Below are 26,785 nucleotides of genomic sequence, written 5' to 3'. Positions count from 1 at the left end.
GTTTGTATTGGGCTTCTTGAAGCTGTCCCACAGCTCACTGATAATCTGTTTACTTTTTAATCTTTTTTTCCACATGTGTTTCATTTTGGCTTAATGGCTGCAGTACAGCTCGCTAATCTTCTGCAGAGCCCCAACTGTTCTTAGTCCCATTCAGTATCCTCTTCACCTCAGACACTGTAATCTTCATCTCTAGAAATTTAAATTCAGTGTTTTTATATTTTTGATGTTTCTATTTAACATGTTCAGTCTTGCCTCTAGCTTCTTGAACATTTGGAATACAGTTTGAATAGCTATTTTATTGTCTCTGTCTACAAATTCCTTTATATAGGTCATTTCCAGGTGGGTTTCAATTGACTGATCTTTTTCCCCTCATTATGGGTTGTGTTTTCCTGCTTCTTTGCAGGCCTGGTAATTTTCTATTGGGTGCTAGACATTGTGAATTTTACTTTGTCGGGTGCTATTGCTCAATTGAACACCTTTTAATTGCCAAGGGGAGGAAACACAGCCTTGGGTAAGTTCCACATGGCTGACCAACCTACAAATGGCACATTCCAACCTCGTACCAAAAAGGTCCAACTGTCTAACCCTGGAGTAATAAATCAAAGGAAATACAAAAAGAACAGAAGATAAATCCAGGAAGATCAGGAAGGGAGGGTGGCCATTTCTCCTGCCTGTCGATAGACGAAGAATTTACTCATTCACAGCTTACTATGTGGAAGGCTCTGGACTATTTGATGCAGTTATAAAAATAACTAAATTGTATTCTTCCCTTGCCTTAAATCTTAGGTTAGTGAGGAATAAACAAGTAATCAGGCAATGGCAGAAGTACCCCAATGGGGGAGGCCTGGATGCTGTGGGACCACATAAGACACCCCTAACCCGGGACAGGAGGAAACACTTCTGGGAAAGTGACACCTAATTTACCACTAGGATGGCACATGATGTGAGAGAATGGCTAGGAGTTTTATAACTTCTTTTCTGATTGTGAGTGTGTCCTTTATAGTAAGTTAGAAAATACAGAAAAGTATAAACATTATGATTTTTAAATCATTTTGCAAATTAATAAGTTGATTTAGCATGGTAACTTATGGAGAGGCTACCCTATGATCCTTTTTACTTTGTTATTTTAAACTTATAAAAAATCATCAGGGAAAGGACATAAGGATCCCCATCTCTTTAGTCAGGGCTCAGTTCTCAAGGTCTGAGCTTACAGAGAGCTTTCTGGGAAAGGAGGGGAAGAGGTGAGAGAGAAAATGCAGAACCTGGAAGATGCCAGAACAGGCCCTTGTTTTGATGGCACAGGTAGAACTTGTCAAAGTGTGGGTAGGGCCATCTGCATCAAGAAGACCTGGGAGAAACTGTTTAAAAAGCTGGTGTCTGGGCTCCATACAGGGTCTCCTGCATCAGAACTGATGGAGGCTGAGCCTGGGAATCTGTATGTAAATTGCTCCCTAGGTGATTCTAATACACCCTAACTTGGAGAATCACAAGCCTGGAATTTAGCCAGATTGGGTGGGAGAAGGGATTAGAGCAAGCATGTCACACTCACGGCCTGTGGGCCACATGCCTCGTTTATTTGGCCCATGTTAGCCTTTGAGTTAGACATGCTTGGATTAGAGGGTTGGTAGTTCGAGGTTTAAAAGAGGAGGGCTGGAAAACCTAACAGGTGGACCCCTCACAGCAGAGAGGGGGCTGCAGGTGTTTGATTACAGCGAGGGTAAATTTCTTTTCATATTTATTGGTGATTTGAAAATTTTCATTGTGTGAGTTTGGTTCATTCATGTCTTAGCTTATTTTTTAATTTTTAAAAATATTTTTCTTACTAATTTATAAATAACCTTTTATAGGAAAGTTATTAGTTTTTTTTGTGTATTATACATGTAGCCATATTTTCCCCTTAATGAAGTTTATAACATTTATTGAGAACTTACAACTCACCAGATGCTATGCTAAGACCTTTAGATATATATGTCAAAACTGTCTTTACCTCTGAGGTGGGCACCATTATCACCATTATTGTCATTCCCATTTTACAGACAGGTCACTGAGGCTTAGAGAGATTAAGCATCCTGTTCAAGGTCCCAGAGCCAGTGAGTGAAGGAATTAGAAATCAGAGCAGACGGAGCGCGTCTGACTCCAAAGCCCATGTTCTTCGGCCTTGGGTGTTATCTCCCTTTTACTTTTGTTTCTAGGCCTTTTCATGTTTATACATTTTCATGTCATCAAATCTATAAAGCCTTTCCTCTATGGATTCTTCTTTTGCTTCCTTGCTTAGAATGTTCTTTCCTACCTCAAGATCTCAAGATCCAATAGTCACCTCTATTGTCTCATTGTTACACATCATTTCATTTGAAAGCTATTCCATTGCATTAGTATGTGTTTAAAATATATATGCATACTAGTACTTTCCCCTTTAAGAAGCAATTGGCCAGAATAAGTTGTAAAATTGCTGGACTCAAAAATAGGCAATTTGCAACATAACAACTTCTTAAAAGTAAAGGTCAGACAAGGATTTGAGATTAGTAACTTGATATTTGGCTGCTATTTTTCTTTTTTATGACGGGGGAGAACTGTCTCAGATGGACGCAGCATGACCAGATAAAATACCACGCTGTCTCCGTGTTGTCTCCTGCAGGGAGGACGACCTCAGCACCAGAGGTGGTGGAGGCTGCGTCCCAAGCCTCCTCAGAGAGTGGCCCCGTGGGGTTGGTGCCTGAGCTGGGTCAGTCAGTCAGTGCCAGCAGGAGTCCTTGCTGCCCATGACTCTCATCAGGAGGAGCAGCAAAAGGACTGGCCATTCCAAGGTGCAGCCCAGAGGTAGCTGCCTGCACTGCAGATGGAACAAGGCTAAGACCCTGGGGCTTGTTGGCACCTGAGGAGCTCCTGGTGGGAGAAGGGAAAGGTCAGGAAGGAGGTTACAGTGACCTACGGCAGTTTATATTTAGTGGGTTAGGACACTTACTGGTTTGTATCTGGTTATTTCTACAAATCCTACTCTGTGTTACATTTTTAATTCAGTTGATAACCTGATCTGGTAATTGGACTTTGGCTAAATGCCTTTATAAAATAGTGTGAATTGGTTTTTTATTTTTTTTATTTTATTGATTTTTTTACAGAGAGGAAGGGAGAGGGATAGAGAGTTAGAAACATCGATGAGAGAGAAACATCGATCAGCTGCCTCCTGCACACCTCCTACTGGGGATGTGCCCGCAACCAAAGTACATGCCCTTGACCGGAATCGAACCTGGGACCTTTCAGTCTGCAGGCCGACGCTGTACCCACTGAGCCAAACCGGTTTCGGCTGTAAAATAGTGTGAATTGGTTTTCAAAGAGCAAAATTAGCTGATTTATATTCAAATCTTGAAACAACATACGAAATGGTTTTTATAAGGACTCCCTCCTTTACTCCTCACAGTCGTTGCTGGGGTATTGCCATGGGTCCTATTTTGTCAAGGGCTGGGGCGCTCGTGCAGGGTCCTGGGCAGTGCAGTAGCAACACCAGGCACCTGCCTCCCCTGGTTGCCCCGGGGCAGGCCTGAAGCACATCTAGGGGAGTACATACTCCTTCGGGGACTTCTGTCCTGCATTGTTGGATGTCCCCAGTGTTAATAAATGCCAGGCTGGGCGGTTCCTAATCCCAGCTGTAAGTAATTTTGCTGGAGACCTTGGGTGAGGGCATTTGCTGGAACTGCCCCCCTGCATCTGGGATTGTTGAGGAGTCCTGGGCCCAGACAGACCGGCTGCCTCAGTGTCTGTGACTTCCCAGTGAAAGGGGCAAACAGAAAAAGGATGAAACAGTCCCTACTGATAAAAGCCTATCTGGTTAGAAGCCAAAGTGATGCACTAACTGTGTGCCAACCCCCAGCCACACAGGGATGCTGCTGGGCTCAGGAATCAGGATCTTTGGGGAAGGCTGGGCAGGACTCAGCTGGGTTCTGAGGATCCCCAGAAGGATGAACCCACACAAGCATTCGGCCCCAGGCTGTTGATGTGGGGTGACCAGGGCTGGCTCACTTGAGCTGACAAATGCCTGGACCTTGGCTGATCTTCCTGTCGGGCCCCAGAACTTCACTAACATACAAGACAACCCCCATTTACTGTTGGGGTTTGCAGATTGTTGTCACCATGTCTTGGCCCCAGTGTGAATTCCTGCTTTTCCAAGGGATGAGCTGACCCCAGCCAGCTTCAGACTCTCGTGAGGAACTGCTCTAACACCTGTAGTCTAACCGTCAGGTGTTAGACAGCGGGGCCACCACATCTGTAGGCCCATCTCTGCAGTACAAGGAATCTCAGTCAATGGCAGGCTGATTATCAGCTCCCTAGGGCTGTTTCTAAAAGTTCATTTGCATGCACATAATAATATCAATTACAAAATAGGTCAGATCTGAAAGGTAACTTAGAATTGAAACAGTGTCCCGGCTAGCAGACAGCAGGGAGCCTATGCTTGGGAGCTTCAGAGGAGCCTGTTTTAGCCACTGCAGACCAGGCCAAGCTGGCGATAGCAGGCAGGTTCGCTCCCTTAGTTTCTCATGAATCAGTCCTGAGAGTAAAATGCCACAGGGAGGGAGTTCTAGAGGGCAACCAGCCTGTTACCAAGAGGTTTTATGTTCAGGTGAACAGTGGCAGCTCACTGCACTTAGCTCTAATCATTCTGACGAGAAAGAAATACGTTTGACTAAACCTTTCACTTTTGCATGGAAAAGATTTCTCAAAACTGACGCATTTTCAATTTGTAAAAATCTAATATTCCATTCATATTCAAATTAAACTAAAGCAAACATTAGTATCTCACATTGAATTCAGGCTATTTGTTTTGCAAAGGCTAGACAGTATGGAACAGTAGATGTGGGGGGAAAGTAATACTCAGCTCTGGGAGCTGGGGATGAGCCCAGGCGAGCTACTCCACTCGCTTTCTCTGGACCTCAGTTTTCTCATCCCTGTTCCCCGACTGTAAGTCTCTGGGCGTTCCTCCCCATCTCCTCCCTCTCTCCCCAGTGGGAGCAGTGTTTGAAATCATCTGTCTAGTCTAACCTTCTCATTTTACAGATAAGTAAGTAAGGCCAAGCCCCACCCCAGCTCACCCAGAGTAGCTCCATTTTTGTGTTTTATATTTTTGGGTTTGGCCATTTATGTGGGAAAAAGAAAACTCTCATGACTAATAATGAACAATTTGAAAATCACTGGACTAGACAACTGTTCTAGTTCTTTCCATATTTATTTGCCTAGAAACAACAGAGATCTAAGTTATTCTGAGTGATGGGGGTAATTGTGAAGGCGAGATATGTGGGTTCCCATGGAAAGCTGGGCCATTAGATTCACATAATGCTGTCGCTCTGAATTACTCAAAACACCACAAAGGAAAAATTACCAAAGTAAAACCCTAACCCATCTGTTAAAACTATATAAACTAAGAAGCAAAAATCTTCTTTGTATCCTTAGTCTCAGTCTCCAGGAGAAAAAAAAATCTCAGTGGGATCAGGCCTAAACCGGCAGTTGGACATCCCTCTCACAATCTGGTTCTGCTGGCTCCCAACTGCTCGCCTGCCTGCCAGCCTGATAACCCCCTAAACACTCACCTGCCAGCCTGATCAATGCCTAACTGCTCCCCTGCTGGCCTGATCGCCCCCAACTGCCCTCCCCTGCTGTCCTGGTTCCCCCCAACTTCCCTCCCCTGCCAGCTTGGTCGCTCCCAACTGCCCTCCCCTGCTGGCCTGATCGCCCACAACTACCTTCCCCTGCCGGCCATCTTGTGGTGGCCATCTTTGACCACATGGGGGCAGCCATCTTGTGCAAGGGCATGAGGGTCAATTTGCATATTACCTCTTTATTATATAGGATGTTGCCATGAGCATTCTTGTCCAGATATCTTTATATACTCTTCCTACAAAGGAAATTCCTAATTGATAGCATTTTCTTTCTAATAGAAACTGCCAAATTATGTCCAATGTCTTTTTAGTTGGATTTAAAGTCAGCTCATGCCATCTGATGCCAGATTAGCAGGAAGTCCATTATTTTTCTCTGGGGACCCCTTCCTTGCCTGTGAATTGTCCATGAATCCCATGAGTGCTACTAATCCAGTGAGACCAGTTCTATGTTCAGCGAGGAATCAGGAAGGTCTGGTCAGGCCACTGGTAGGACCCATTCTGGCTCTTTTCTCCCATCACTAGCATGCATTGTCGATGCTGACAAGTCCCCTACAGTTTGGTGTGTCCTTATCCACTGCTGCATTGACCTTTTCATTGGGAAGATGACCCTTACCTGCCACAGCCTTCCTTCCGAGGAGACAATTCCAGCTCCTCCGTGACATGCTGACCAAGGGTACGCTAAGCCTGAGCTCTCGGGGATGCTGTTCTTTCTGTTGCACTCAGGGGGCAGCTGTTGTTCCCATAGAATGTGTCCTCCAAGCTCATGTAGCTGGGTTGGGAGGGCTTCCCACCAGAGCCATAGACCTTTCCTATGCCTCACCCACCCTATTCCCAACACTGTCGGATTCTCATATCAGAAACCCAGATTAACAACTGGTCATCGCCTCCTCTCAAGGTAAGCTCTCCCTGGGAGACCACTGATGTGCTTTCTGTCTTGAACCCCGTCTGCCCCATGAAGTTCTGGGCCTGGAATCAGGCACTGTTCTCTGCACACGGGATACAGACAAAAGTTCTCCTGCTGTCTAAAGGCTTCCATTCTTTGGAGAGCAGGGGCAGATAATAAATGAATGTATACGTAGGCAAGACAATATGGGATAATGGTAAGTGCCACAAAGAGAAAAATCGGGTGAGGTGATGGGGCTACTTTCAGTTGGGGTGTCAGGGAAAGCCTCCTGGCCAGCTGGCATTTATTTTAACTGAGGCCTCAGTAAAGATGTGGGCACAGCATACTGGGCACGGCAAAGACCGTCCCATGGGAATGGCCAATGTGACTTGTGTGGAGGAGGGGGATGGCCTCCCAGCAGGGCCACCTTACAAATGGATCATGCCAACACCCCCAGACAATGAGCTCTAAAGCCTCTCTCAGCTTGCCCCATTCTCCAATCCTAAATCAAGATTCAGGAAGCCCTCTATGCCAACTGTGACTCCTTAATTTGACAATGTAGATTTTGTAACTTTCAATTTGGATTTTCTTATTTTCATCCCAATTCTTAATCACTATTATCAGGAAAATAAATGTTTCTGACTTTCTTACATTCACCTCTTTGTACCCTATGTTTCCCCTTGATGCAATCTTATACAGCCCACATTTGTTAAAAGAATATTCCCAAGTAATATTCCCCAGTGAAGAGTAACACAATTTCCTGGTAAATATCTGAATTGACATTCATCATATAAATGAAGTCAAAAGGTCAGGAAATGAAATCTTCATCTTTTTTTTTTTTTCTTTTTTAACAGAACCTGGGCCTACACCAGACCCGTATGAGTATAAAAGAGAAAGACTAATTTCCCCTATTGATTTTCCATTGTCTGACACCTCTGCTTCTGCTGTAATCCCCCAGGCAACAAATGAAGCATTGTAAAGTCTTTAATGGTCTTCTCAATGGGCAATTATACATTTTTTTATAATAAATTTTGTCAGTCATGCTGCTGATTACATTCATTTATGAAAATGACTAAAAACAATGAATCAAAATTTTTTCTGTCTGGTTCCTTTGAGGTAATCATCAGAGCCATAATAAAAAGTGTAGTAGACCTGGAGCTGAGCCCAGCTCTTCTGTGAGCCAGCGTGTGACCTTGAGTAAATGAGGCGACCTCTCTGAGCCTCTGTGTTCTTATCTGTGTGAAAGGGAAAGTAGCAGGGCCCACGCTGGAGTTGTTGGAGTGGGAGGGTGTGTTCTGTGAAGGGGCACCTGCATGCTCCCAGTCCTTAAGGTGAGGGCAGTATGTACGCATTTGTTTTATTGCTCATCTTTAAAGTGTTCTTGCACATTCTATACATCTGTGATGTGTGTGATATATTTCACAGTAGATTTCTAAGGCAGTCAATAAATACTGTTGACAGACTACAAAAAGTTAATGCAGACCGAGTTTTCCTCTGGACCTCCTAGCAACCAGAATAAACCTAGACGGAAGACAAAACAATTTTCCCCTCAAATCAAAACATGTTCTTTCTAAAGAGTTTAATTGAAAAGGTGAAGATTTCGAATAAAACAACAGGGTGTGTCATGCTCAGGACAGCTCCCTCCCACTTGGCCCTCCCTCCTCCTCACTTGAGGTTTCTATATTTCTCTCCAGAAATAGCCTGGAAAGCCAAAGATAAAGAGAGAATCTTGAAAGCGGCAAGGAGCAGGAAGCATATAGAAATAAAAAGACTAACAGAGCACATGTCACCCGAGGATATGTGCTTATTGATTTTGAGAGAGAGAGAGAAAACATCAATGTGAGAGAGAAACATTGATCGGTTGCCTCCCGTATGAGCATAACTGGGAATCGAACCCACAACTTAGGTCTGTGCCCTGACTGGGAATCAAACCCACAACCTTTCGATGTACAGGACAACTCTCCAACCAACTGAACCACCTGGCCAGGGCTGCGTCGCTTTTTTGTGTAAATGGAAGTACATTACATATGCTGCTCTGTACTTTGCATTTTTTTATTTATCTTGGAGAGCTCACAATATCAGCCTTATGGATTGAAATTCTCCACCCCCCACCCCTGCAGTATTTCTTTGTGCAGCTATGCTACACCTTAACCAGAGCTCACTGATAAATATTTAGGTTGTTTTCAGTCTCTGCTCTTGCTCATATTTCTGCAACAACCATCTTTATGCTTACGTCTTCTCACACATATACTGTATGTGTGCATCTGTAGAGTAAATCCCAGAGTATATGGATGGACCAAAAGGTAAATTCATGTACATTTTGGTAGCTATTGCCCAAATCCCTCCAAAGAGGCAGAGTATCCCTTTACACTTCCATGAACAGGACATGAGACCACTGCTTTCCTGACAAGCCTGTGGCGTATGATCTCTTCGTCTTTACTTACAAACCTAAAAGGCGAAAATAGAATTCCATTGCTTGGATTTATTTTTTTAGTTCCAAGTGAAGATGAAGCCCTTTACTTTTTCTGAACTTCAAGTTTGGGTCCACTGCCCATTTTTCTTTTGGTTTCTTGTTCCTTTGTGTGTTTCTTTGAAACAGCTCTTTATATACAAGCCCTTTGCAAGTGTTTTTTTTCTAGGTTTGTGTTTCTCCTTGGTTATTGCTTGTAGTGTTTTACCTCTGGTAAAATTTTTAAGTATTAGGTAGTCAAATGTATCAATTCAATCTCTCTATATATGTAGTATGGGGGTTGTTTCATTCTTAGAAAAGTCTTTCCTCTTCTAATGCTATTATAAATATTTTCCCCACGTTTCCTCTAGTAACTTTACTAGTTTCTTTTTTACTTTTACATTTTTTATCAGTATCATTTAATTAACTTACTTAATGTAAGGAGTGAAGTAGGGATTCAGCTTCTATTTTCTCCTGGAATGTCTATCTAGCTGTGTCAACTTTACTTCTTAACTAATAAGTTTTCTCCCCACAGCTTGAAAAGCCACATGATTTGGATCTAAAAAATGCTGTATCTAGATATTGAAAATTCTTGGATGATAAGTTAACTAAGTTCTTAGTACATTCAATGAATCGTCAAAACAACAGTATAAACAGAGTGGGCTTATCATGTGCTGGGTCTGTTCTAAATGAGTTGCATGTATTTGTTCATTTAATCCATGTAGCCATGCAATAAGGTAGGTGCTGTGAACTTTATGTACAGGCAAGGACACTGAAGCACAGAGAGGTTAAGTAACTTGTCTAAAGTCACGCTGCTATGAGGGGCAAAGTTGTGCTTTGAACACAGGCAGTTTGACTTTAGAATCCATGATTCTCTCCACATATTCTTCTGCCTTCATGAAATGGAAAACACTTTTGTGCATGCTTCCTACATGCTAGGCTCTGTTCTAAGAACTTCACACATAACACTTTTATTTAATCTTCACAACAATCCTAAGAAGTAAGCACTAATGCTTTCCCCATTTTACAGACAAGCAAACTGAGGCAGAGTGTAACTGGAGGACAGACAAAAAGGGAGGGGGAGCAGCATGTGGTGAGTCCACAGAAGGAGGAATTTTGCTCTATCTTTAGAGCAGCAAGGAATCACAGACCTGTTTGAATCAGGTCGGACCCCATCAGATTGGGTTTTTGTGAAGTTCATTAGGAGCAGGGTGGAGAATGGATGAGGGAAGGGGCTGCACAGTGGGTGTGGGAGACCCAGATATCAGGCTAACACCTCGCTGCAATGACACCCCCAACCCCAGGTGCCATCCAGTGGTGAGTAGGCAGCATCCACATGGCCTGAGATAACTACCCTCTGGGGCTTATATTGTTTACATTTTCAGAGAAAACAAAAGTGTCCCTGCTCACCCAGCTTATAAGTGCTTGCTCCTAACCACTGAGCCTGTCGACCCTCTGTATTCAGGCCCGCAGATTGAGACCTTTAGACGCTGGGGGGCCGGCTTAGTATAGCCTTGAAAATTGAATTTGACAATTCCTTCACCATCCTCTGTCTCTCCAATAGAAATCAAGAAAATTCTATTGACATCATTGATAGATGAGCTTCTGATATCAAATATCTTCAGATGTTTTAAAGATTTCTTTTGTGTCTTCCTTGGACATCTATGTATTCTCCCAAAGTTACTCTGTGAATTTTTATAATTGCTTTCTTCTTGTGTGAATAAAGGGCAAGCTCATGGCCCCCTGCCTGCTGTGCTGCTCCTAATCACAGCCTCTCTCCCCCCGCAGATCCGCGTGATGGTGGACCTGTGCAACAGCACCAAGGGCATCTGCCTGACAGGTAGGCCGACCGCGCTCACCCCCAGCTGCCACGGCGCACAGGCATGCTAGCCAAGGGCCGGGTGGAGGGAGCACCTAGTAACACTGTAGGTTATAAAAATACATGTTGGTTTACTTTTAGCAGATGTTTTTAATGGCATGAAAATCAATTGTCAGATAATTATGAAAAATAATATTTTCAGTATTGCCATAGAAATATAGCCATGAAAAACAATGAGGTCTCGGGTAATTAGAAACGTGTGGTACCTTGAACCAGAGCCATGGATGTTTTCCTGTTCCCGTTAGTTTTTTAAAAGGAAGAGAAATAAAAAGACCTCGCTAAGTGGTAGAGTTCTCTTACCAGAGAATAATGTTCTCTTACCAGAAATCATTATTTCCCTACATCATACACATATGATACATATACATGCCTGGGAAGCTCTAGAAGCAAACTGCTAATTAGTCGAGAAAGCACTTTTTCTGAAGTGTGGTCTGTGTGGTGCCTACCGTGTGCTGGGTGGGACTGGCAGGGTCACTCAGTGATTCAAGGACGAATAGACAGGAGAGGGAATGAACCTCTGGGCAGAGCAAGCCTTGCGACAAGGAGTGGCTGATGGATGGGGCAGGGGAGGAGGGGCGTGGTTTTGATATGCTTATCTACACCTCAGTCAGACAGAGTCCTGCATCTCACCTGAGGGGAGGGGTGCCTGCCTCCTGCCTTCAGAAGCTGGGAGCAAGGAATTCATACACACCCCCACCCCAGGATGGGCCATAGAGCCTGATTTCAGACATTGCATTTCCAAAGGGAATACGCTACACTCTGAGGAAACAGGAAGAATCCTTTTCGCATTAAAAGTCTGTTATGGACTAAATGCATGCTCCGGTGGACCTTACAGTATAACCAAGACTTTGCAGCGCTCTGAAGCTTTGCTGGGCCCCTCAGACCATGGCCCAGGCTCTGGGGAGATCCCCTTCACGCTTCACTTGCGCCCAGGGCTGCGCTGTGTCTACTGAGGAGTAAGAAACCTCACCCTTTTCGGCAGTATTCTCCCCAGCACCCACATTACCTGTGTGCAGGAGGGGATCACTGGGAGTTTGTCGAATGACCTAGGGTTTCTGTGAGTATTAAATGGGGGTGTTGGGCTGCTAAGAAAGACACTTCCCCGAGGAACCCCAGTCCAGTCTGACTCTCATTTGCTTGGTTTGGCCTCAGAGAGAAAAGCTGTAATCCTGTGGCTTCTTGGGAAATGCTAATTGAATTACTCAAGTCACATTTCAGCCCTCACAGAAAGTTAAATATCTTCAGAACAGCTTGGTCCTTTATTCTGAAGCTCTTGTGGCTTAAGCACCTTTCTTCCCTCTCCGGAAGTCCCTTTTCAGAGTTCCCTCGTGTGACCGTAATGAGCGCTGGGGAAATGCTCGGATGGATGGAATTACAGGCACAAAAGCCCTGTCGAGAGGCACAGGAAAAGCCTCTTTCTTTCTTATTTTTATAGTGACAGGAGGGCCATACTGTTCAGTGAATGTGTGCGGGGCGATTGAGACCACTTAGGGGAGAGTGACGCGGTGGGAGAGCACATCTGTGCATCCCTACAGGAGCGGTGCGGGAGGTTCTTTGGCACCTAAAATGCTTTTCGAAGGCCACACCTTCCCCTTTCACACCAGCTTGAAACTGGGCCTCCTTTTACACAGAAAGCTCCTCTATTAAAACTTTGGTGTAAAAGGTACAAGTTACAACGTGAGGTGGTGCCTTGGCAGAGGCCAGGCTGCCTGGGGTGGGGGTGGGAAGGCCATGGGACACAGGACTGAATTGGCAACTTCAGGGGAGAGAGCCTTGGTGCCCCGAGGAGATGTGGGCAGGCAGACCCTGGGCTCAGAGCCCGGGAACAAGATCTAGCTTTACACTGGGCTCATCTGTGAAAAAGCAGGCACTTGTGAGGTGGGGCTCACCCGCTGTGACCGTGGACCGACCGCTTTCCTGTTCCTTGTCCTGGGCTCAGCTGAGGTTGGTATGGGGACAAGGACAGGTGCCGGGTTTTGTGCAGCCTGGACATCTCTGGTGAAGAGGAGGGCAATTCAGCAGCTACAGTAGTAGCGGGTCTTGCTGGTGCCGAGCGTATCAAACAACATGGGCTTTTCTGGCTGCGTCTTACCCCTGAACCCAGATTTCCTTGGAACCCCAGAAGCATCTCTTCTGGGAGAACAGGGGGCTTAAAGAAGGCGGGTCTTGGGTTATTCTTCACTTCCAGCGGCCTCCCCATAGGGTCTCGTTGGAAAACTCTCTAAGCCGTCACATTGCTGAACTGCTTGTTAGAACAGATGCACAGACACACTTCGACTCCAGTGTTCATTCTCCTCACAGCCAGTGACTCCAACCCGGTGATGACACTTGTCACCACTCCGTATCCTGTGTCCAGGCAGACATCAGTAACGGATCACAGCTACTCTGAGCATGGCCTCCTATCGTTCCGTTCTGGTGCTCCGGAAAGCTGCTAATTGGTTAGAATAGGCACCTGAAATAAAACCCATTTGCCATGCCTATGCTAACTTATTAAGGTTGCCATAGTTCAAAGTGGAAATGCACCAAATAGATGGGATTGGACCAAAGCTGCAGTTTATTTTTATTTCTTTTTATCGAATGTATTGGGGGGACATTGGTTAATAAAATCGTATAGGTTTCAAGTGTACAATTCTAGAATACAAAGCCGCAGTTTAATGGGGGCATGTGAGGAAAGATACCTTTCCATGTCAGGTGGCTGAGCACTGGCCCAGGAGCCGGTGGCGGGTGGCTGCAGAGGGGGTACCAGCACTCAGAGTGGGCGCTGAGGCCTCACAGCTGCAGCCAGCGCAGCCCTTGCGGAATGGAGGACAGGCCATTCCTAGCCAGTGCCGTGAATCATGTCTCCTTCCGCTGGCCTCCCTGAGCAGACAGCCGAGCCGGGTGAGAGCTTGGGCCTGCTCAGGCCACCCTTCAGGAGAACCATGCATGCGTGACTCCCGGAGGGAAGGAGACCACCCCTCCTTTGGCAGGGCTCCTGTCTGGCCCTGACGTTGTGGCTGGCATGAATCCTGAGCCCCGGGGGGGAGGTCCTTGCTGGGGTAAGAGTGAGAAAGGATCAGGACTCTAGACCTCAGCTCTCAGATGTGCTCCAGGCCTGGCAGCACCCGGATTATGAAGCTGCCTCTTCCACTGGCTCTTCCTAAAGCAGGAGGAGAACCAGACCTCACTTTCTCAAATGTTTCCACTTGAGCGTTGTTTTTTGCTTCTTTTTTCTCTTTATCAGCCAGACTTTGGGAAATGTGCAGCCACTTCCTTGGTCATTGCTGTGCTAAGCAGGTGCCTTGGGTCATGCAACACCTGTTCTGACACCGTCCCAAGGTGGAAGGAGAGGCTACTAGAAGGAAATTAGAGCCGGGCACCTTCCGCTGTGATTTGGAAGGACCTTGGAGGGAGGAGCCAGGTGGGCAGGCTCTCCAGAGGCCCGTAGCTTTAGCCACGGACCAGTGCCCGCCCTTGAAGACAGGAATTGAGCCGTATACTTCCTTATCATTCATTGCCCATAACTGTGGTGCCCACATTTTCTTTTGCAATTAAGATTCTTCCGTTTGCTAGTAGCAAGACCACTAGAGCATATTTGAGGGGAAAAGAGTGCGGGTTACAAATTGATGTGTTTGCCCATGCTCTGGTAGCAAATTGTAAAATCTCAGTGGCTTAGCTTATTTCTCAGTCCACAAAGTCCAGCAAGGTTCGGCTGACTCAGGGTAGTTCTGGTGACGGGGATCCAAGCTGCTGCCATTCTGTGGCTCCATCATTTCAGTGCTAGGCACCTCGGTTTCCCCCTGGGGCACCTTTGGTCCTCTAATAGGCCAGGCCTGGAAGTATCTCACCACCATGGGTCCCACCGGCCAGAACCCCACCATTCACATGGCCCCAGCCTAACCCCAGGAAGGCTGGGAAATGCGGTCTCTCTGTGGGTCCGGGAAGAGGACAGTGACCCTGAGCTCGGTGAGCACAAAGCTGGTTTCTCAAAAGGGTAACTTGCAGAGAGCCTGGAGCCTGGAGGACGGGATGGCAGCCAGGCCCCAGGAGGGTGGGACCAGGAACCCACACAGCTCCTCTCTCACCTCTGCTTCTCTCCACTTCCTTCTCTTCTCTCTGACGATGGACATTTTTATTTACTGTGCATGGCCATTCACACATCTCCGGTTTACAAACTGGGCTCATTGTGGGTCAGTTTTTGGTTTTAAGGAGAAAAAGAATCTAAGTGGCTCAGCTCCTATCAAGCATCCGGCCAGTTCGAATGCACTCTGCCTGGGAGTGCAGGTGGGGACGGTAGAGCAGCTGCGTCACTGCAGGGCCCAGCGCAGAATGAAGATGCAGGGGGCCTTGTTCAAAGGCAGGAAAAAGGCTCTTCCTCTCTTCCAGCGTCTCACATGCAACCTGCTGTGGTGGGGCTTTTGTTGTTTGCTACTTGATGTCGGACCCCCTGAGGCATGGTACTCACCTAGTGAGACAGACTCTCACAGGCGCAGGGGCCCACCCTGTGGCTCAGCCTTCCCTGCACTCAAGCCCAGGGCCCCACTGGGATGGAAGGCAGCAGCAGTCGCTGCTGGGGGCTGGGGCGGAGAGCGGGGCGAACACACCACACCAGGGCAGGGAGCAGGCAGGAAACCGGTCCTGGGGATGCAGAGAGACCAGGTAAGCAGCACCACATTCGAACCGAACCGAGGCCCCAAGTCATCATCGTCCCCTCAGACTTCATTTACAAACCACAGATTCAAAGATAAAGTTACAATTTCTAGATGGCTACCACCGCGCATTATTCCCAAGCACAGGGCCCCTTCTGAGGTGGCAGGCCCAGGGGACCAGCCCGTGCAGGATTCACAGGAAGGCCGCTGTCCGCAGGTATTCCGAGAGGGTCTGGGACTCGGAGGAGAAAGGTCAGGAGCTGAGAAAACATCCTGAGAAACAGTATTCTAAATGCCATTTGGCACATATAAAGAATGTGACGTTTGACATGATTATAATGCCGCATATTTGGGGCTGCTTCCAGGTGTAAGGAGCCCTGGCCGCTGACTTGGCGTCCTGAGAAGACAGTGGCAGGGGCTCGCCATCACCGGAGCTCTCTGCTTCTGCGCTCTCTCTCCTCTCCAGCGGCTTCAGGGCAGGGGCCCTGCTGGATGGCCCCCTACGTCTTCTTTCCTGGTGCCTCTTCTGTCACCTGCCTCCCCACAGATAGGGTGTGTCCCCCATCCCTCTGCACCCCAAAATTAGGCTGGCCCCAATTTTTACTCTTCCTCAAAATGAATAGCTCTCAACCTTTCTAGGATCAGGGACCCCTTCAAGGATCTGCTGATAGTGATTGATTCTTTTCCAAGAAAATGTTCACATCAGGTGTGGGGTGGAGGGAGGAGACCCAGGACCATCTGCATCCCAGTCATGCTCGATAAAAATTCAGGTTCCTGGGCCTCTACATCCAAACTGGATTAGAATCTCCGGATGGGACCCAGGTCGCTGCATTGTAACAAGCATTCCAGGCGATTTTGTGGACTCAAATGACTAAGAACTGTAGCCATAGGGTGTCCATGGATCTTTTATCAGGAAACCCTAATCTAAGCACTTCACTCTAGTGACACCCTTGGCCATGGCTAATGTGTCCTAAACATATAGTTCCAGCTAGGACCTCTCTCCAGTAGTCCCACTGCCTGGAAATGGTGTGACTGTCCTGGGAACTTTGAAGCCTATTATATACAGTTGGTCTTACTTGTTTACCTCCTTCCCCCACCCACCCCTTACCAATCTGCACATAAGAATTTGGCTCCATCTGCAGTCGGGAATTAGATTGATTGATTTCTTTGGACCTCTGTCAACTATCCAGTGTGTGTGTGTGTGTGTGTGTGTGTGTGTGTGTGTGTGTGCGCGCGCGCGCGCCATCTTGCGGCAGAGTCATGTAGCACAGGCTACACTAATCCTAAAAATGTGGTGCCATTTTCAGCAAATTTTTTTGGCCCGAGGTAGGACATATGTATTTTTTTTTTTTTTTTTTAATTTCTTTATTGATTAAGGTGTCACATATTTGTCCTCATCCCCCCATTCCCATCCCACCCCTCTCCCCATGCATGCCCCAATCCCCTGTTGAACTTAACCGTTGGATAGGCTTATATGCATGCATACAGGTCCTTTGGTTGAACTCTCCCCCTCCCCCCACCCTCCCCCTACCCTCGAGGGAGGATAGGACATATGTATTGAAAGCATACCTTCAAACACGTGTTCTTCCATGAGTCCCCATGTATGTAAAATAGCCTCTCTCCATTAATATCCCAGGCCTTTTTTGGCCTCACACAGAACCTTGCTCATTCTACTGAAATACCTCTGGAATGTCTAGCTTTCTCCACAACTCTACAGTCACCAACCACATTTATCCATAGCCTCACCCCTAATTTTAACTACAAAGACTTTCTGGGTATTTTCTCTCCATCCTTTCTTTTTCCCCTCTTTCTTTCTCTCTCTCGTCTTATTCCCAAGTTCTCTTCAACTTCCATCTATAGAGGAGATCTCAAATGCACTGACTTCATGGTATCACCCCTCTCCCCTGCTTAATAACCTACTGTAGCTCCCCACTGCCTCACAGATACTGTCCACACCTCTCTGCTTGGCAATCAAGTGCCGCTGCCCCTTATCGGCCTCATCCCCACACACCAGCTTGATCTATCTTCTTCCTTTCTCACCTTGAATCATACACATTCCCACCTCTGTACTTTTGCTCCTCCATGGGATGTCCAGCCCTCACCCCTGCAGCCATCCCAGGCCCATTGTTTCTTCGGTGCCCCAGCTCCAGGCTCACCCTCTCTGGAGGCCTCCCAGACAGCCGTGTGCCCAGGCTGCCCCAGCACCCCTTTGGGGTTTTGCTTCTCTGCAGCTCCCTCACATTTCATTGTGATTGCAAAGTATCTACCTTCGCCTGGTAGGTTGTCAACACAATGCACACAGGGGCCAAGCTTGCTGCTGCTTAGTGAATTTTGGTGCACATAGTAGGTGCTTAGTAAATGGTGACCTTTCTGAAAGGTCACAGCTTGGATTTATGGAAGACCTTTCCCCTGTAGTACTGGTGATCACATGCAGCCTGGAGAACAGAAGGACCTCAGCTGCTCCCGCTACAGCCTCACCAGCTTGTCTGAGTGCTCACATGGAATAACTGATAAGAAGACTCTCCTATTTGGGAAAGCAAAATCCTTTTGATAGATTATGTGTAAATGATCCATCTGAACACCCTTAGATTTTCTGGGTAATTACACACCAAGGAAACTATTTGCTACCTGATCTGGGCCCTCAATTCGTCCTGGGCTATTTCGTGCAACAAAATAGAGACCTGGGAGGTGAACCAGCTTCTGCTGTCAGCCTCCCTCAGTGGCCTAGCGGGAGACACACTGGCTGGCTGGGAGCGCTTGGGACTGCTCTCGGGACAGCCAGACCTCAGCCCTGCAATGCCGGCACTTACCTGTGCCAGGGCTGTAGTGCCTACCTGTATTGTCACCCAACCTCATTGAATTAAGTTGATTGCTTGAGAGGTGACTGATTTCTGAATCAATACAATTATTCTTGGTCCACTGAAACTTAAAGTGGTTTTGGTTGGCAAATGTGCCTGTACTGACTTGATTTTAAGAATCTTTTGGGTAAATATACTGACTTCTAAGTAAAAGGCATGGGGTGGTTCCTTGCCAGTACATTCTAAGAGGGGGGAAATAATTTTGGGGTGTGGAGCTGGCTTTGCTTTCCTCCACCTATAGTTCACCATTTAAATTTCTTTTCCTATTCTAGGCCCACCTGGCCCACCAGGTAAGAGCCCATGGCTTTTCCTAGTTCATAGGGGGGAATATGGGTGGCTAACTCCCCAGGATCACTCAGAAGGGACTAAGGTGGGGAAGGGGAAAGATTCTAGAGCCAACCCCAACTATCACGTGTCCCCCTTCTCTCTGCCCCAATCTTGAACTCTCCTGCCCCTCCCACTTGAGAGCCTGCCTTCACCATCCCCCACCTGTCACTGCTCCAGGCCAGGGTAGCAAAGGAGACTAAGGGAGGGAAGAAGCGGGAAGGATCTGGGAAAGGTGTCAATGCTGCCCAGTTTACTGGCTTCAGGGAATGACCTGAACTTCAGTGAAGAGATGTTTTTAATGTTTGTTTCCCGTGTTTGATGCAGGACCGCCAGGAGTTGATGGGCTACCAGGACACAACGGGTCGGATGGACAGCCTGGTCCCCAGGGCCCAAAGGGCGAAAAAGGAGCAAATGGAAAAAGAGGAAAAATTGGTATTTTGGCAACTCTTTCATTATTTACCTTATTGCTCATTTCTGCTACTGCATTTTGAATGGGCTAATGTGTGTGCAGTGGCTAGAAAGTGTTGTATCTTTGCAGGCAAGGCTGGTTCGACTCTTGCCTGGAAGTTGTTGTGTTTCGGGGGACAAGGGCATTCTTGTTGGTACTGACAATGGTTTGTCTCCCTGGAAACTGCTTGCTCTGATGCAGACTGACAGATGGAAGGGGCGGGAGCCGGAGCCCAGGGCAGGGCACGCCATGGGCTGTGTGCTGGCTGCATGTGTCACGCCCCAAGTCTTTCCAGGGTCAGTTCCTGCCTTGCCCTCTCACTGCCTTCTTCTGCCCAGAAATGTGATTGATTGAAAATCAGTTGTGTGATGTCAGCCCCTGAGTTTTCCTAGTAGAGGAATAGCTGGAATGATTTGAATGGACTGGTGGCCTCCCGGCCTCCCTGAGGCCTCCACTCGGGTTGTGGGGTCCCAGCTGAAAGGGCCTCCTGTCCAGGGGCCACAGGGTGATTACAGAGATGTGGTGGCCTCTCCGAGAGACTGCCTGTGCCTCTGTGAGCAGCGGTGCTGCCATCACCCGAGCCGAGGCCCCGAAGCACCGAGGTGTCAGGTGTGTCCAGGGGTCAGTGAAAGGCAGGGCTCCTGCGGGGCCTGGCAGGAGGCAGGGGGCGAGCGGGCGGGTTCTGAGGGGCTCTGAGTACCAATTCAGGGGGGCCGGGGAAAGGCCTGCAGGGCAGATTCACTGAAGAAAGCTGCATGTGGCATGTGGAAGCTCGAGTGCCAGGGGTAGGGCTGCTCAGGAGGCCTCTAGGAGGCCTGGCTCTCAGTCTCTGGGCGGGAGGAGGTTCCATCACACCCTCTAGTTTATTTCCAACTTTGGGGCCCTGCTACTCCCGCTCACGTGGCTCTGGGCTAGAAGAGCTACTGGGAGATTCTTCCAGACAGCACAGTCCCCCTCCCAGCACTCTGCTCTTACTCCCATAACAATGTAAGTGAGAGCCCGTGGAGAGGGAGAGTCGTGGAGGGGCTTTGCCACTTGGCCAAACCTGCGTGCTCACGTTCCCAGGGGGCAGCCCCTGTGACAATGGGCAACACAGCCCCCAGAAGGCCGGTAATTACAGCCCGTGCTACAGAGCAGCAATGGATTGTTCCGTGTTGGATAATAATTATAAATGAACATCAGCATTGAATAATGATGACCGGCAGTGTACAGACATTTGGTTTATCCTGGGAAGCCCCCAGAAATGTGACCCAGTCCTAAGGATTCAGCAACGAGTGTATGAGGGGCAGCTGAGGGGAGGCAGCCACTGTGCTGGGATGGGCGTGGGCCGGGGGAAGGGTGTGGGTTTCCAGAAGGGCTCTGGCTTTGCAGAGGTGAGCTTAGCATGCGGCCCACAACCCAGTGAGGGCAAAGCAAAGGTCTGTCCACTCAGGTAATGCATGTTTATGTGGCAGGTACTGTTGTAGATGCTGGAGATCCAGAAGTGAAAACGCTCACAACATCCCTGCCCTTATAACGCTTAAATTCTAAGCTGGGAGAAGGAACAGTCAACAAGATTAACAAGTAGAGTAGATTGTTACACGGTGGTAAGGGGAAATATAGAGCCAGGAGAGGGAATGGGGTGTGTGGGGGGTGACTGTGGAGTGGGAAGCCATGTAAGACCCCTGGGAAGGGAGCTTTGAGCAAACACCTGGAGGAGGTGAGAGCGGGGGCCTGGGGAGAGGGTTCCAGCAGAACCTGGGAGGACAGCTTGCCCCCCATGAGTCTGAGAAGCCACAAGGAAGCCAGGGTGGCCGGACAGAGAATGAGAGGTAACCGTGGTCAAGTTAAGACCAGAAAGGAAAGAGGACAAATCAGGTTGGCCCTGGGCATTTGAAGAACTGTGGTTTGTGCTTAGAGCGAGATGGGCAGGATTTACAGCAGAGCAGAGACCTGCCCTGCCCCACTGGGGAACCCGCCACCCTGGCGGCTGTGCCGGGGAGGCTGCAGGGCAGAAGGGAGGAGGCTTGGAGAGGGGCAACAGTGAGGGGTGAGAAGGTGCTGGATTCTGTTTCTCTGGGGGTTGACCAAGTCCTCATTTCCTGGAGATCCCACAGAAAGGGCAGCAAAGACACAGGCCTTCCCAGTGAGGGCGGCCTCCAGGTTCAGCAACGTTAGAACGTAGAACAAGAAGTTTCCACTAAGGTCCACGTTAGAACTGGAGTCACCAAGGGCCCAACAGGTGACTAACCTCACCCTTGGCCAGGGGAAGTGGAGACTAACCGCCCTTCTATTATACAGAGACAAAGGCCATTGGAAGAGCCTGGCTCTATGGAAAGAGTTTGTTGAAAGCTTTGCTCAGCCCTGGGCCAGCTCAGACTCCAGAGCAAGGGCTGTGCTGTCCGCAGTCACCCTGCTAAGGGCCCTGGGCTGAGCTTTCCCTCCTGCTCCCTACCTGAGCCTAGAATGCATGTCCATACCACCCCGCAGTCAACTTTCTTGCAGGGCACCCGGGATGGCACAGCCACGGAGGGGGAATGTCTTTATCCTGAGAGCAGGAGAAGCCACAGAGGGGTTCCAGCAGGAGAGAGTGACGTGATCAGATCTGCCTTCATAAGAACCAATGTGCATGGAACACATTGAAATAAGCACAGGAGACAAGCAAGTGTGGAGGCAGGGAGACGTTCAGAAACTTCTCAAAGAGCAGGCGAAAGGGATGGCGGGAATGGGTATGGAGAGACAAATGGAGTGGGTATTTGGGGGTGAAATCTGCAGTCCCTGATGGCAGGTGGATAAACAGAGGTGGGGGAGGGAGGCCCTCAGGCAGACTCCAGGTCTCTGCACTGCCTGACTGCTCTGCCCCCAGGTGGGAGCCCTGCACTGACTCAGGTTCAGGGAGGCTGTCAGGAGCTCAGCGTGGCATGTGCTGAGACTGAGACACCAGGGGAGGAGATGTCGGGGGGCCTTGGGGATGCAGGTCTGCAGTCAGAGGAGACCAGCGGGCTAGAGGTCTACAGGGCGGAGTATCAGAGACCACGGGCATGTGGACGTGGCTGTGGGGGAGCCTGGGTGGAGCCCTGAGGAGCAGTAGCATCTAGTGACCACGTAGAAGTGAGCCTCCAGGTGAGCCGACGGGGGAGGCTGAGGACAGCAGAAGCGGGTGGGAGTGTTTGTCAGCAAATATTTATGGGACAGATTGAGAATGCTGCTGGGGAAACAAAGCAGACACAGCTCCCCCTCTGGACCCCTTTCCATCTGATTGTTCACAGTCAGCAGTGTGGTACATCGGTAATCACATTAGATACACATTTGAAGGAAAGAACAGGGTGCTTTGAGATACACTGGTCTGATGAAATCAGAATTTCAGAGCTCTAGCCTAACCATTGTTTCCAAGAGATTGAAGCATCAAAGATAACCCTCAGTTAATGACCTTAGGAGTGCTAAGCACGATGCAGGACTAGCATGGAGCCAAAGCCAATGGCTTAGGTCCATGGTCAGCAAACTGCTGCTCTCAAGACACATGCGGCTCTTTGGCCCCTTGAGTGTGGCTCTTCCACAAAATACCACAGCCTGGGTGAGTCTATTTTGAAGAAGTGGCATTAGAAGAAGTTTAAGTTTAAAAAATTTGGCTCTCAAAAGAAATTTCAATCGTTGTACTGTTGATATTTGGCTCTGTTGACTAATGAGTTTGCCGACCACTGGCTTAGGTCGAGTTCTGGCTCTTCCACTTGGTAGCTGTGTGCCCTGGGGCAAGTTACTTAATCACTCTGTGCCATGGTTTCCTCATCTGTATAACGGGGACAATAATAGTACCAACCACATAGCATTATTAGGAAGAGTGAGTGAATTAATATATATATAGGATGTAAGTGGTATTTTAGTGTTAGCTATTGTTACCAAAAATGGGAAGGAGAAACTTGGTTTTATACCTAAAGGAAATCTAAGTGGAAATACCTGTATTCATTTGAAAACACTGACTTAGATTTGGAGATAAGAATTGAACTAAAAGAGACTTAAATGTTGTCATTTTGCAACTAGCATCTTATATTAAGTTTGACATTCTGTTGCCTCAAAACCAAACATTTACTTTCTCTCTCCATGTGTCTTACTGTCTCACTTAAGAGTTAATGCTGCAGTGTCTTCTCTAAAAATCAAATCCTCATAAAAACAGAAATAAACACCCTCCTCCTTATTCATCCCCGTCTTGGGACTGGGTATTGTGGACACCCTCCAGTACCCTTCCCCCCACCCTCAGTCTGTGACAGATGGTCCTGCCAAAAATAAGCCATCCTCCCTCACCCCCTGCTGAGAAGATGCTGGAGTTGACCCCTGCAGCGTTGCACAACCCCCAACTCTAACGCTGGTGAGACGGTTTGTTTTGAGTGGGCGCCACGGAGGAAGAAAAATAGCAGAGAGCCCCTTGTAGCACAGGACCTAGGCAAGCAGATCTGGGCTGTCTCCCCTGGCAGAATGTGCTGACTCGAAGCCTGCCAGAGCCCAGGCGACACAGCGATAGTATCACTGAGCACATCGGAGTGGGGCGGCGGGGAGTGCCCCCCCCCACCCCCCCGGGTCTTCTGATGGTGCGTGTGATTAGGTCGCAGGGCGCTTCTGACACCAGCGCACGGCCAGCGCGTGGACAAGGAGATTTTATTTACAGACAAAGGGAACGTGTCACAGGCAATAGTCATAAGAGGGCAAAGACAAAACATTTTGTATGTAGACAAAATGTCCATGACCCTTGCTTTTTTATTTTTATTTTTATTGAACGTATTGGGGTGGCATTGGTTAAATAAAATAGATAGGTTTCAGGTGTACAAGTCTATAATACATCATCTGTAGATTGTATTGTGTGTTCACCACCCAAAGTCCTCTCCTTCTGTCACCACTTATCCAGCCTGTACCCTCTTCATCCTCTCCCAACCCCCTTTCCCTTTGGAAATCACCATACTACTGCCTGTGTCTCTGAGGGTTTTGGTGTGGGGGGTTTTTTTTTGTTGTTTGTTTTTTTGCTAGATTACTTCATCTTTTTCACCCAGCTCCTTACCCACCTACCCTCTAACAATTGTCAGTCTGTTCTCTGTATCTATGAGTCTGTTTCTATTTTGTTAGTTGTTTTTTTTTTCCCCATTAGATTCCACATATAAGTGAAATTATATGGTACTTGTCTTTCTCTAACTGGCTTACTTCACTTAACATAATGCTCTCCAGGTCCATCCATGCTGTCGCAAAGGTAAGGTTTCCTTCTTTTTTACAGCCGAGTAGTATTCCATTGTGTAAATGTACCACAGCTTTTTTATCCACTCACCTATTGATGGGCACTTGGGCTATTCCCAAGTCTTGGCTACTATAAACAACACTACAATGAAATAAGGATCAGGCCTAAATTGGCAGTCAGACATCCCCCGAGAGCGCAGGCTGGGCTGAGGGACCCGCCCCCTCCCCTCCGTGCATGAACTTTGTACACTGGGCCTCTAGTTGACTATAAAGGCATGGGTATATTTCTGGGCTCTCTATTCTGTTCCATTGATCTATATGTTTTTATGCCAGTACCATACTGTTTTTATTAATATGGCCTTGTGGTATACTTTGATATCAGGTAACATGATTCCTCCAGTATTGTTCTTTCTTGAGATTGCTGAGGCTATTTGTGGTTCCATATAAATTTTTGAAATATTTGTTCTAGTTCTGTGGAGTATGACATTGGTATCTTAATAGGAATTGTGGTTGAATCTACATATTGCTTTGGGTAGTATGGACATTTTAATGATGTTAATTCTCCCTATCCATGAACACAATATTTGCTTCCACTTATTTGCATCTTCTTCAATTTCTTTTTTCAGTGTCTTATGATTTTCTGAGTATAGGACTTTTACAACCTTGGTTCAATTTATTCCTAGGTATTTTATTGCTTTTTGATACATTTGTAAATGGCATTATTTCTTAGTTTTCATTTATGATAGTTCATTATTGGTGTATAAAAGGAAACTGATTTCTGGATATTTATTTTGTATCCTGCTGCTTTACTGAATTCATTTATCAGTTCTAGTAGTCTTTTGATTGAATCTTTAGGATTCTCTATATATTATCATGTCATCTGCAAATAATGACAATTTTACTTCTTCCTTTCCAATTTGAAAGCCTTTTATGTCTTCTTTTTGTCTGATTGCTGTGGCTAGGACTTCCAATACTACCCTATGTAATAAAAGCCTAATATGCTAAATGTCTGGTCGTCCGATTGTCTGTTCAACTAATCAAAGCATAATATGCTAATGATATGCTAAGGCCACTCAACTGCTTGCTATGATGTGCACTGACCACCAGGGGGCAGATGCTCAATGTAGGAGCCAGGCTCATGGCTGGCTGGAGTCAGGCTGACAGCTGGAGAGCGCAGCAACAGTGGCGGGCCTAAGCTGTCAGTCAGACATCCCCTGAGGGCTCCCGGACTGTGAAAGGGTGCAGGCCAGGCTGATGGACTCCCCCTGAGTGCACGAATTTCATGCACCAGGCCTCTAGTACTGAATAAGAGTGGAAAAGATGGACATCCCTGCTTTGTTGCTAATCTTAAGAGAAATGCTTTTAGTTTTTTCCCATTGAATATGATGGTGGCTATGGGTTTGTCATATATGGCCTTTATTATGTTGAGATATGATCCCTCTATTCCCACTTTGCTGAGCTTTTTTTAATCGTAAATGGGGGCTGGATTTTATCAAATGTTTTTTTCTACATCTTTTGATATCATCATGTGATTTTTATCTTAATTTTGTTTACTAGTATGTGGTGTATCATGTTTATTGATTTGTGGATTTTGTACCAACATTGCATCCCTAGAGTAAATCCCACTTAAGCATAGTGTATTATCTTTTTAATGTGTTGCTGGATCTGGTTTGCTAATATTTTGTTGATGATTTTAGCATTTATATTCATCAAAGATATTGGCCTATAATTTTCTTTGCTTCCAGTGTCTTTATCTATCTGGTTTTAAAATTATGATAATCTGGCTTTGTAAAATGAACTTAGTAGTCTTCCCTCCTTTTGAATTTTTTTGGAATAATTTGAGAAGGATAGGTATTAGTTCTTCTTTGAATATTTGGTAAAATTCACTTGTGAAGCCATCTGGTCTAGGACTTTTGTTTGTTGGAGTTTGTCAGGTTTTGTTTTTTTTTTCTTTATTACTGCTTCAATTTCATTAGTTGTAATCTGTCTATTCAGATTTTCTGATTCTTCCTGATTCAGTCTTGGAAGATTATATGTTTCTAAGAATTTATCTAATTTGTCCAGATTGTCCTATTTGTTGGCATATAGTTGTTTATATTTTCTTACAATCCTTTGTATTTCTTTGGTGTCAGTTGTTATTTCTCTTTCATTTTATATTTTATTTATTTGGGTTCTCCCTCTTTTTAAAAAAATATGTTTTATTGATTTCAGAGAGAGAAATAGAGAGTTAGAAACATCAATGATGAGAGAATCATCGATCAGCTGCCTCCTGCACTCCCCACACTGGGGATCAAGACTGCCACCCGGGCATATGCCCTGACCAGGAATCAAACCATGACCTCCTGGTTCATAGGTCAGTGCTCAACCATTGAGCCACTCTGGCTGGGCAAGGGTCCTTCTTTTTTTCTTGATGAATCTGGCTAAAGGTTTGTTAATCTTATTTATCTTTTCAAAGAGCCAGTTCTTCATGTC

The 26,785-nt window shown here is 46.9% G+C and overlaps 1 protein-coding gene across 1 annotated transcript in view; it reads left to right on the top strand.

Moving 5' to 3' along the window:
* GLDN (gliomedin) overlaps positions 1-26,785 on the top strand; it is a 59,841-nt gene that overhangs the window by 16,547 nt on the left and 16,509 nt on the right. The window contains exons 2-4 of the mRNA XM_054716229.1: positions 10,766-10,817; positions 18,615-18,632; positions 18,994-19,101. Coding sequence (XP_054572204.1) covers positions 10,766-10,817; positions 18,615-18,632; positions 18,994-19,101 — 178 coding nt within the window. The remainder of the gene's footprint in view (positions 1-10,765; positions 10,818-18,614; positions 18,633-18,993; positions 19,102-26,785) is intronic.

This window comes from Eptesicus fuscus, chromosome 5 (genome assembly GCF_027574615.1).
Source record: "Eptesicus fuscus isolate TK198812 chromosome 5, DD_ASM_mEF_20220401, whole genome shotgun sequence".
Classification (NCBI taxonomy): Eukaryota; Metazoa; Chordata; class Mammalia; order Chiroptera; family Vespertilionidae; genus Eptesicus; species Eptesicus fuscus.
This window is presented reverse-complemented; position numbering and strand designations above follow the sequence as displayed.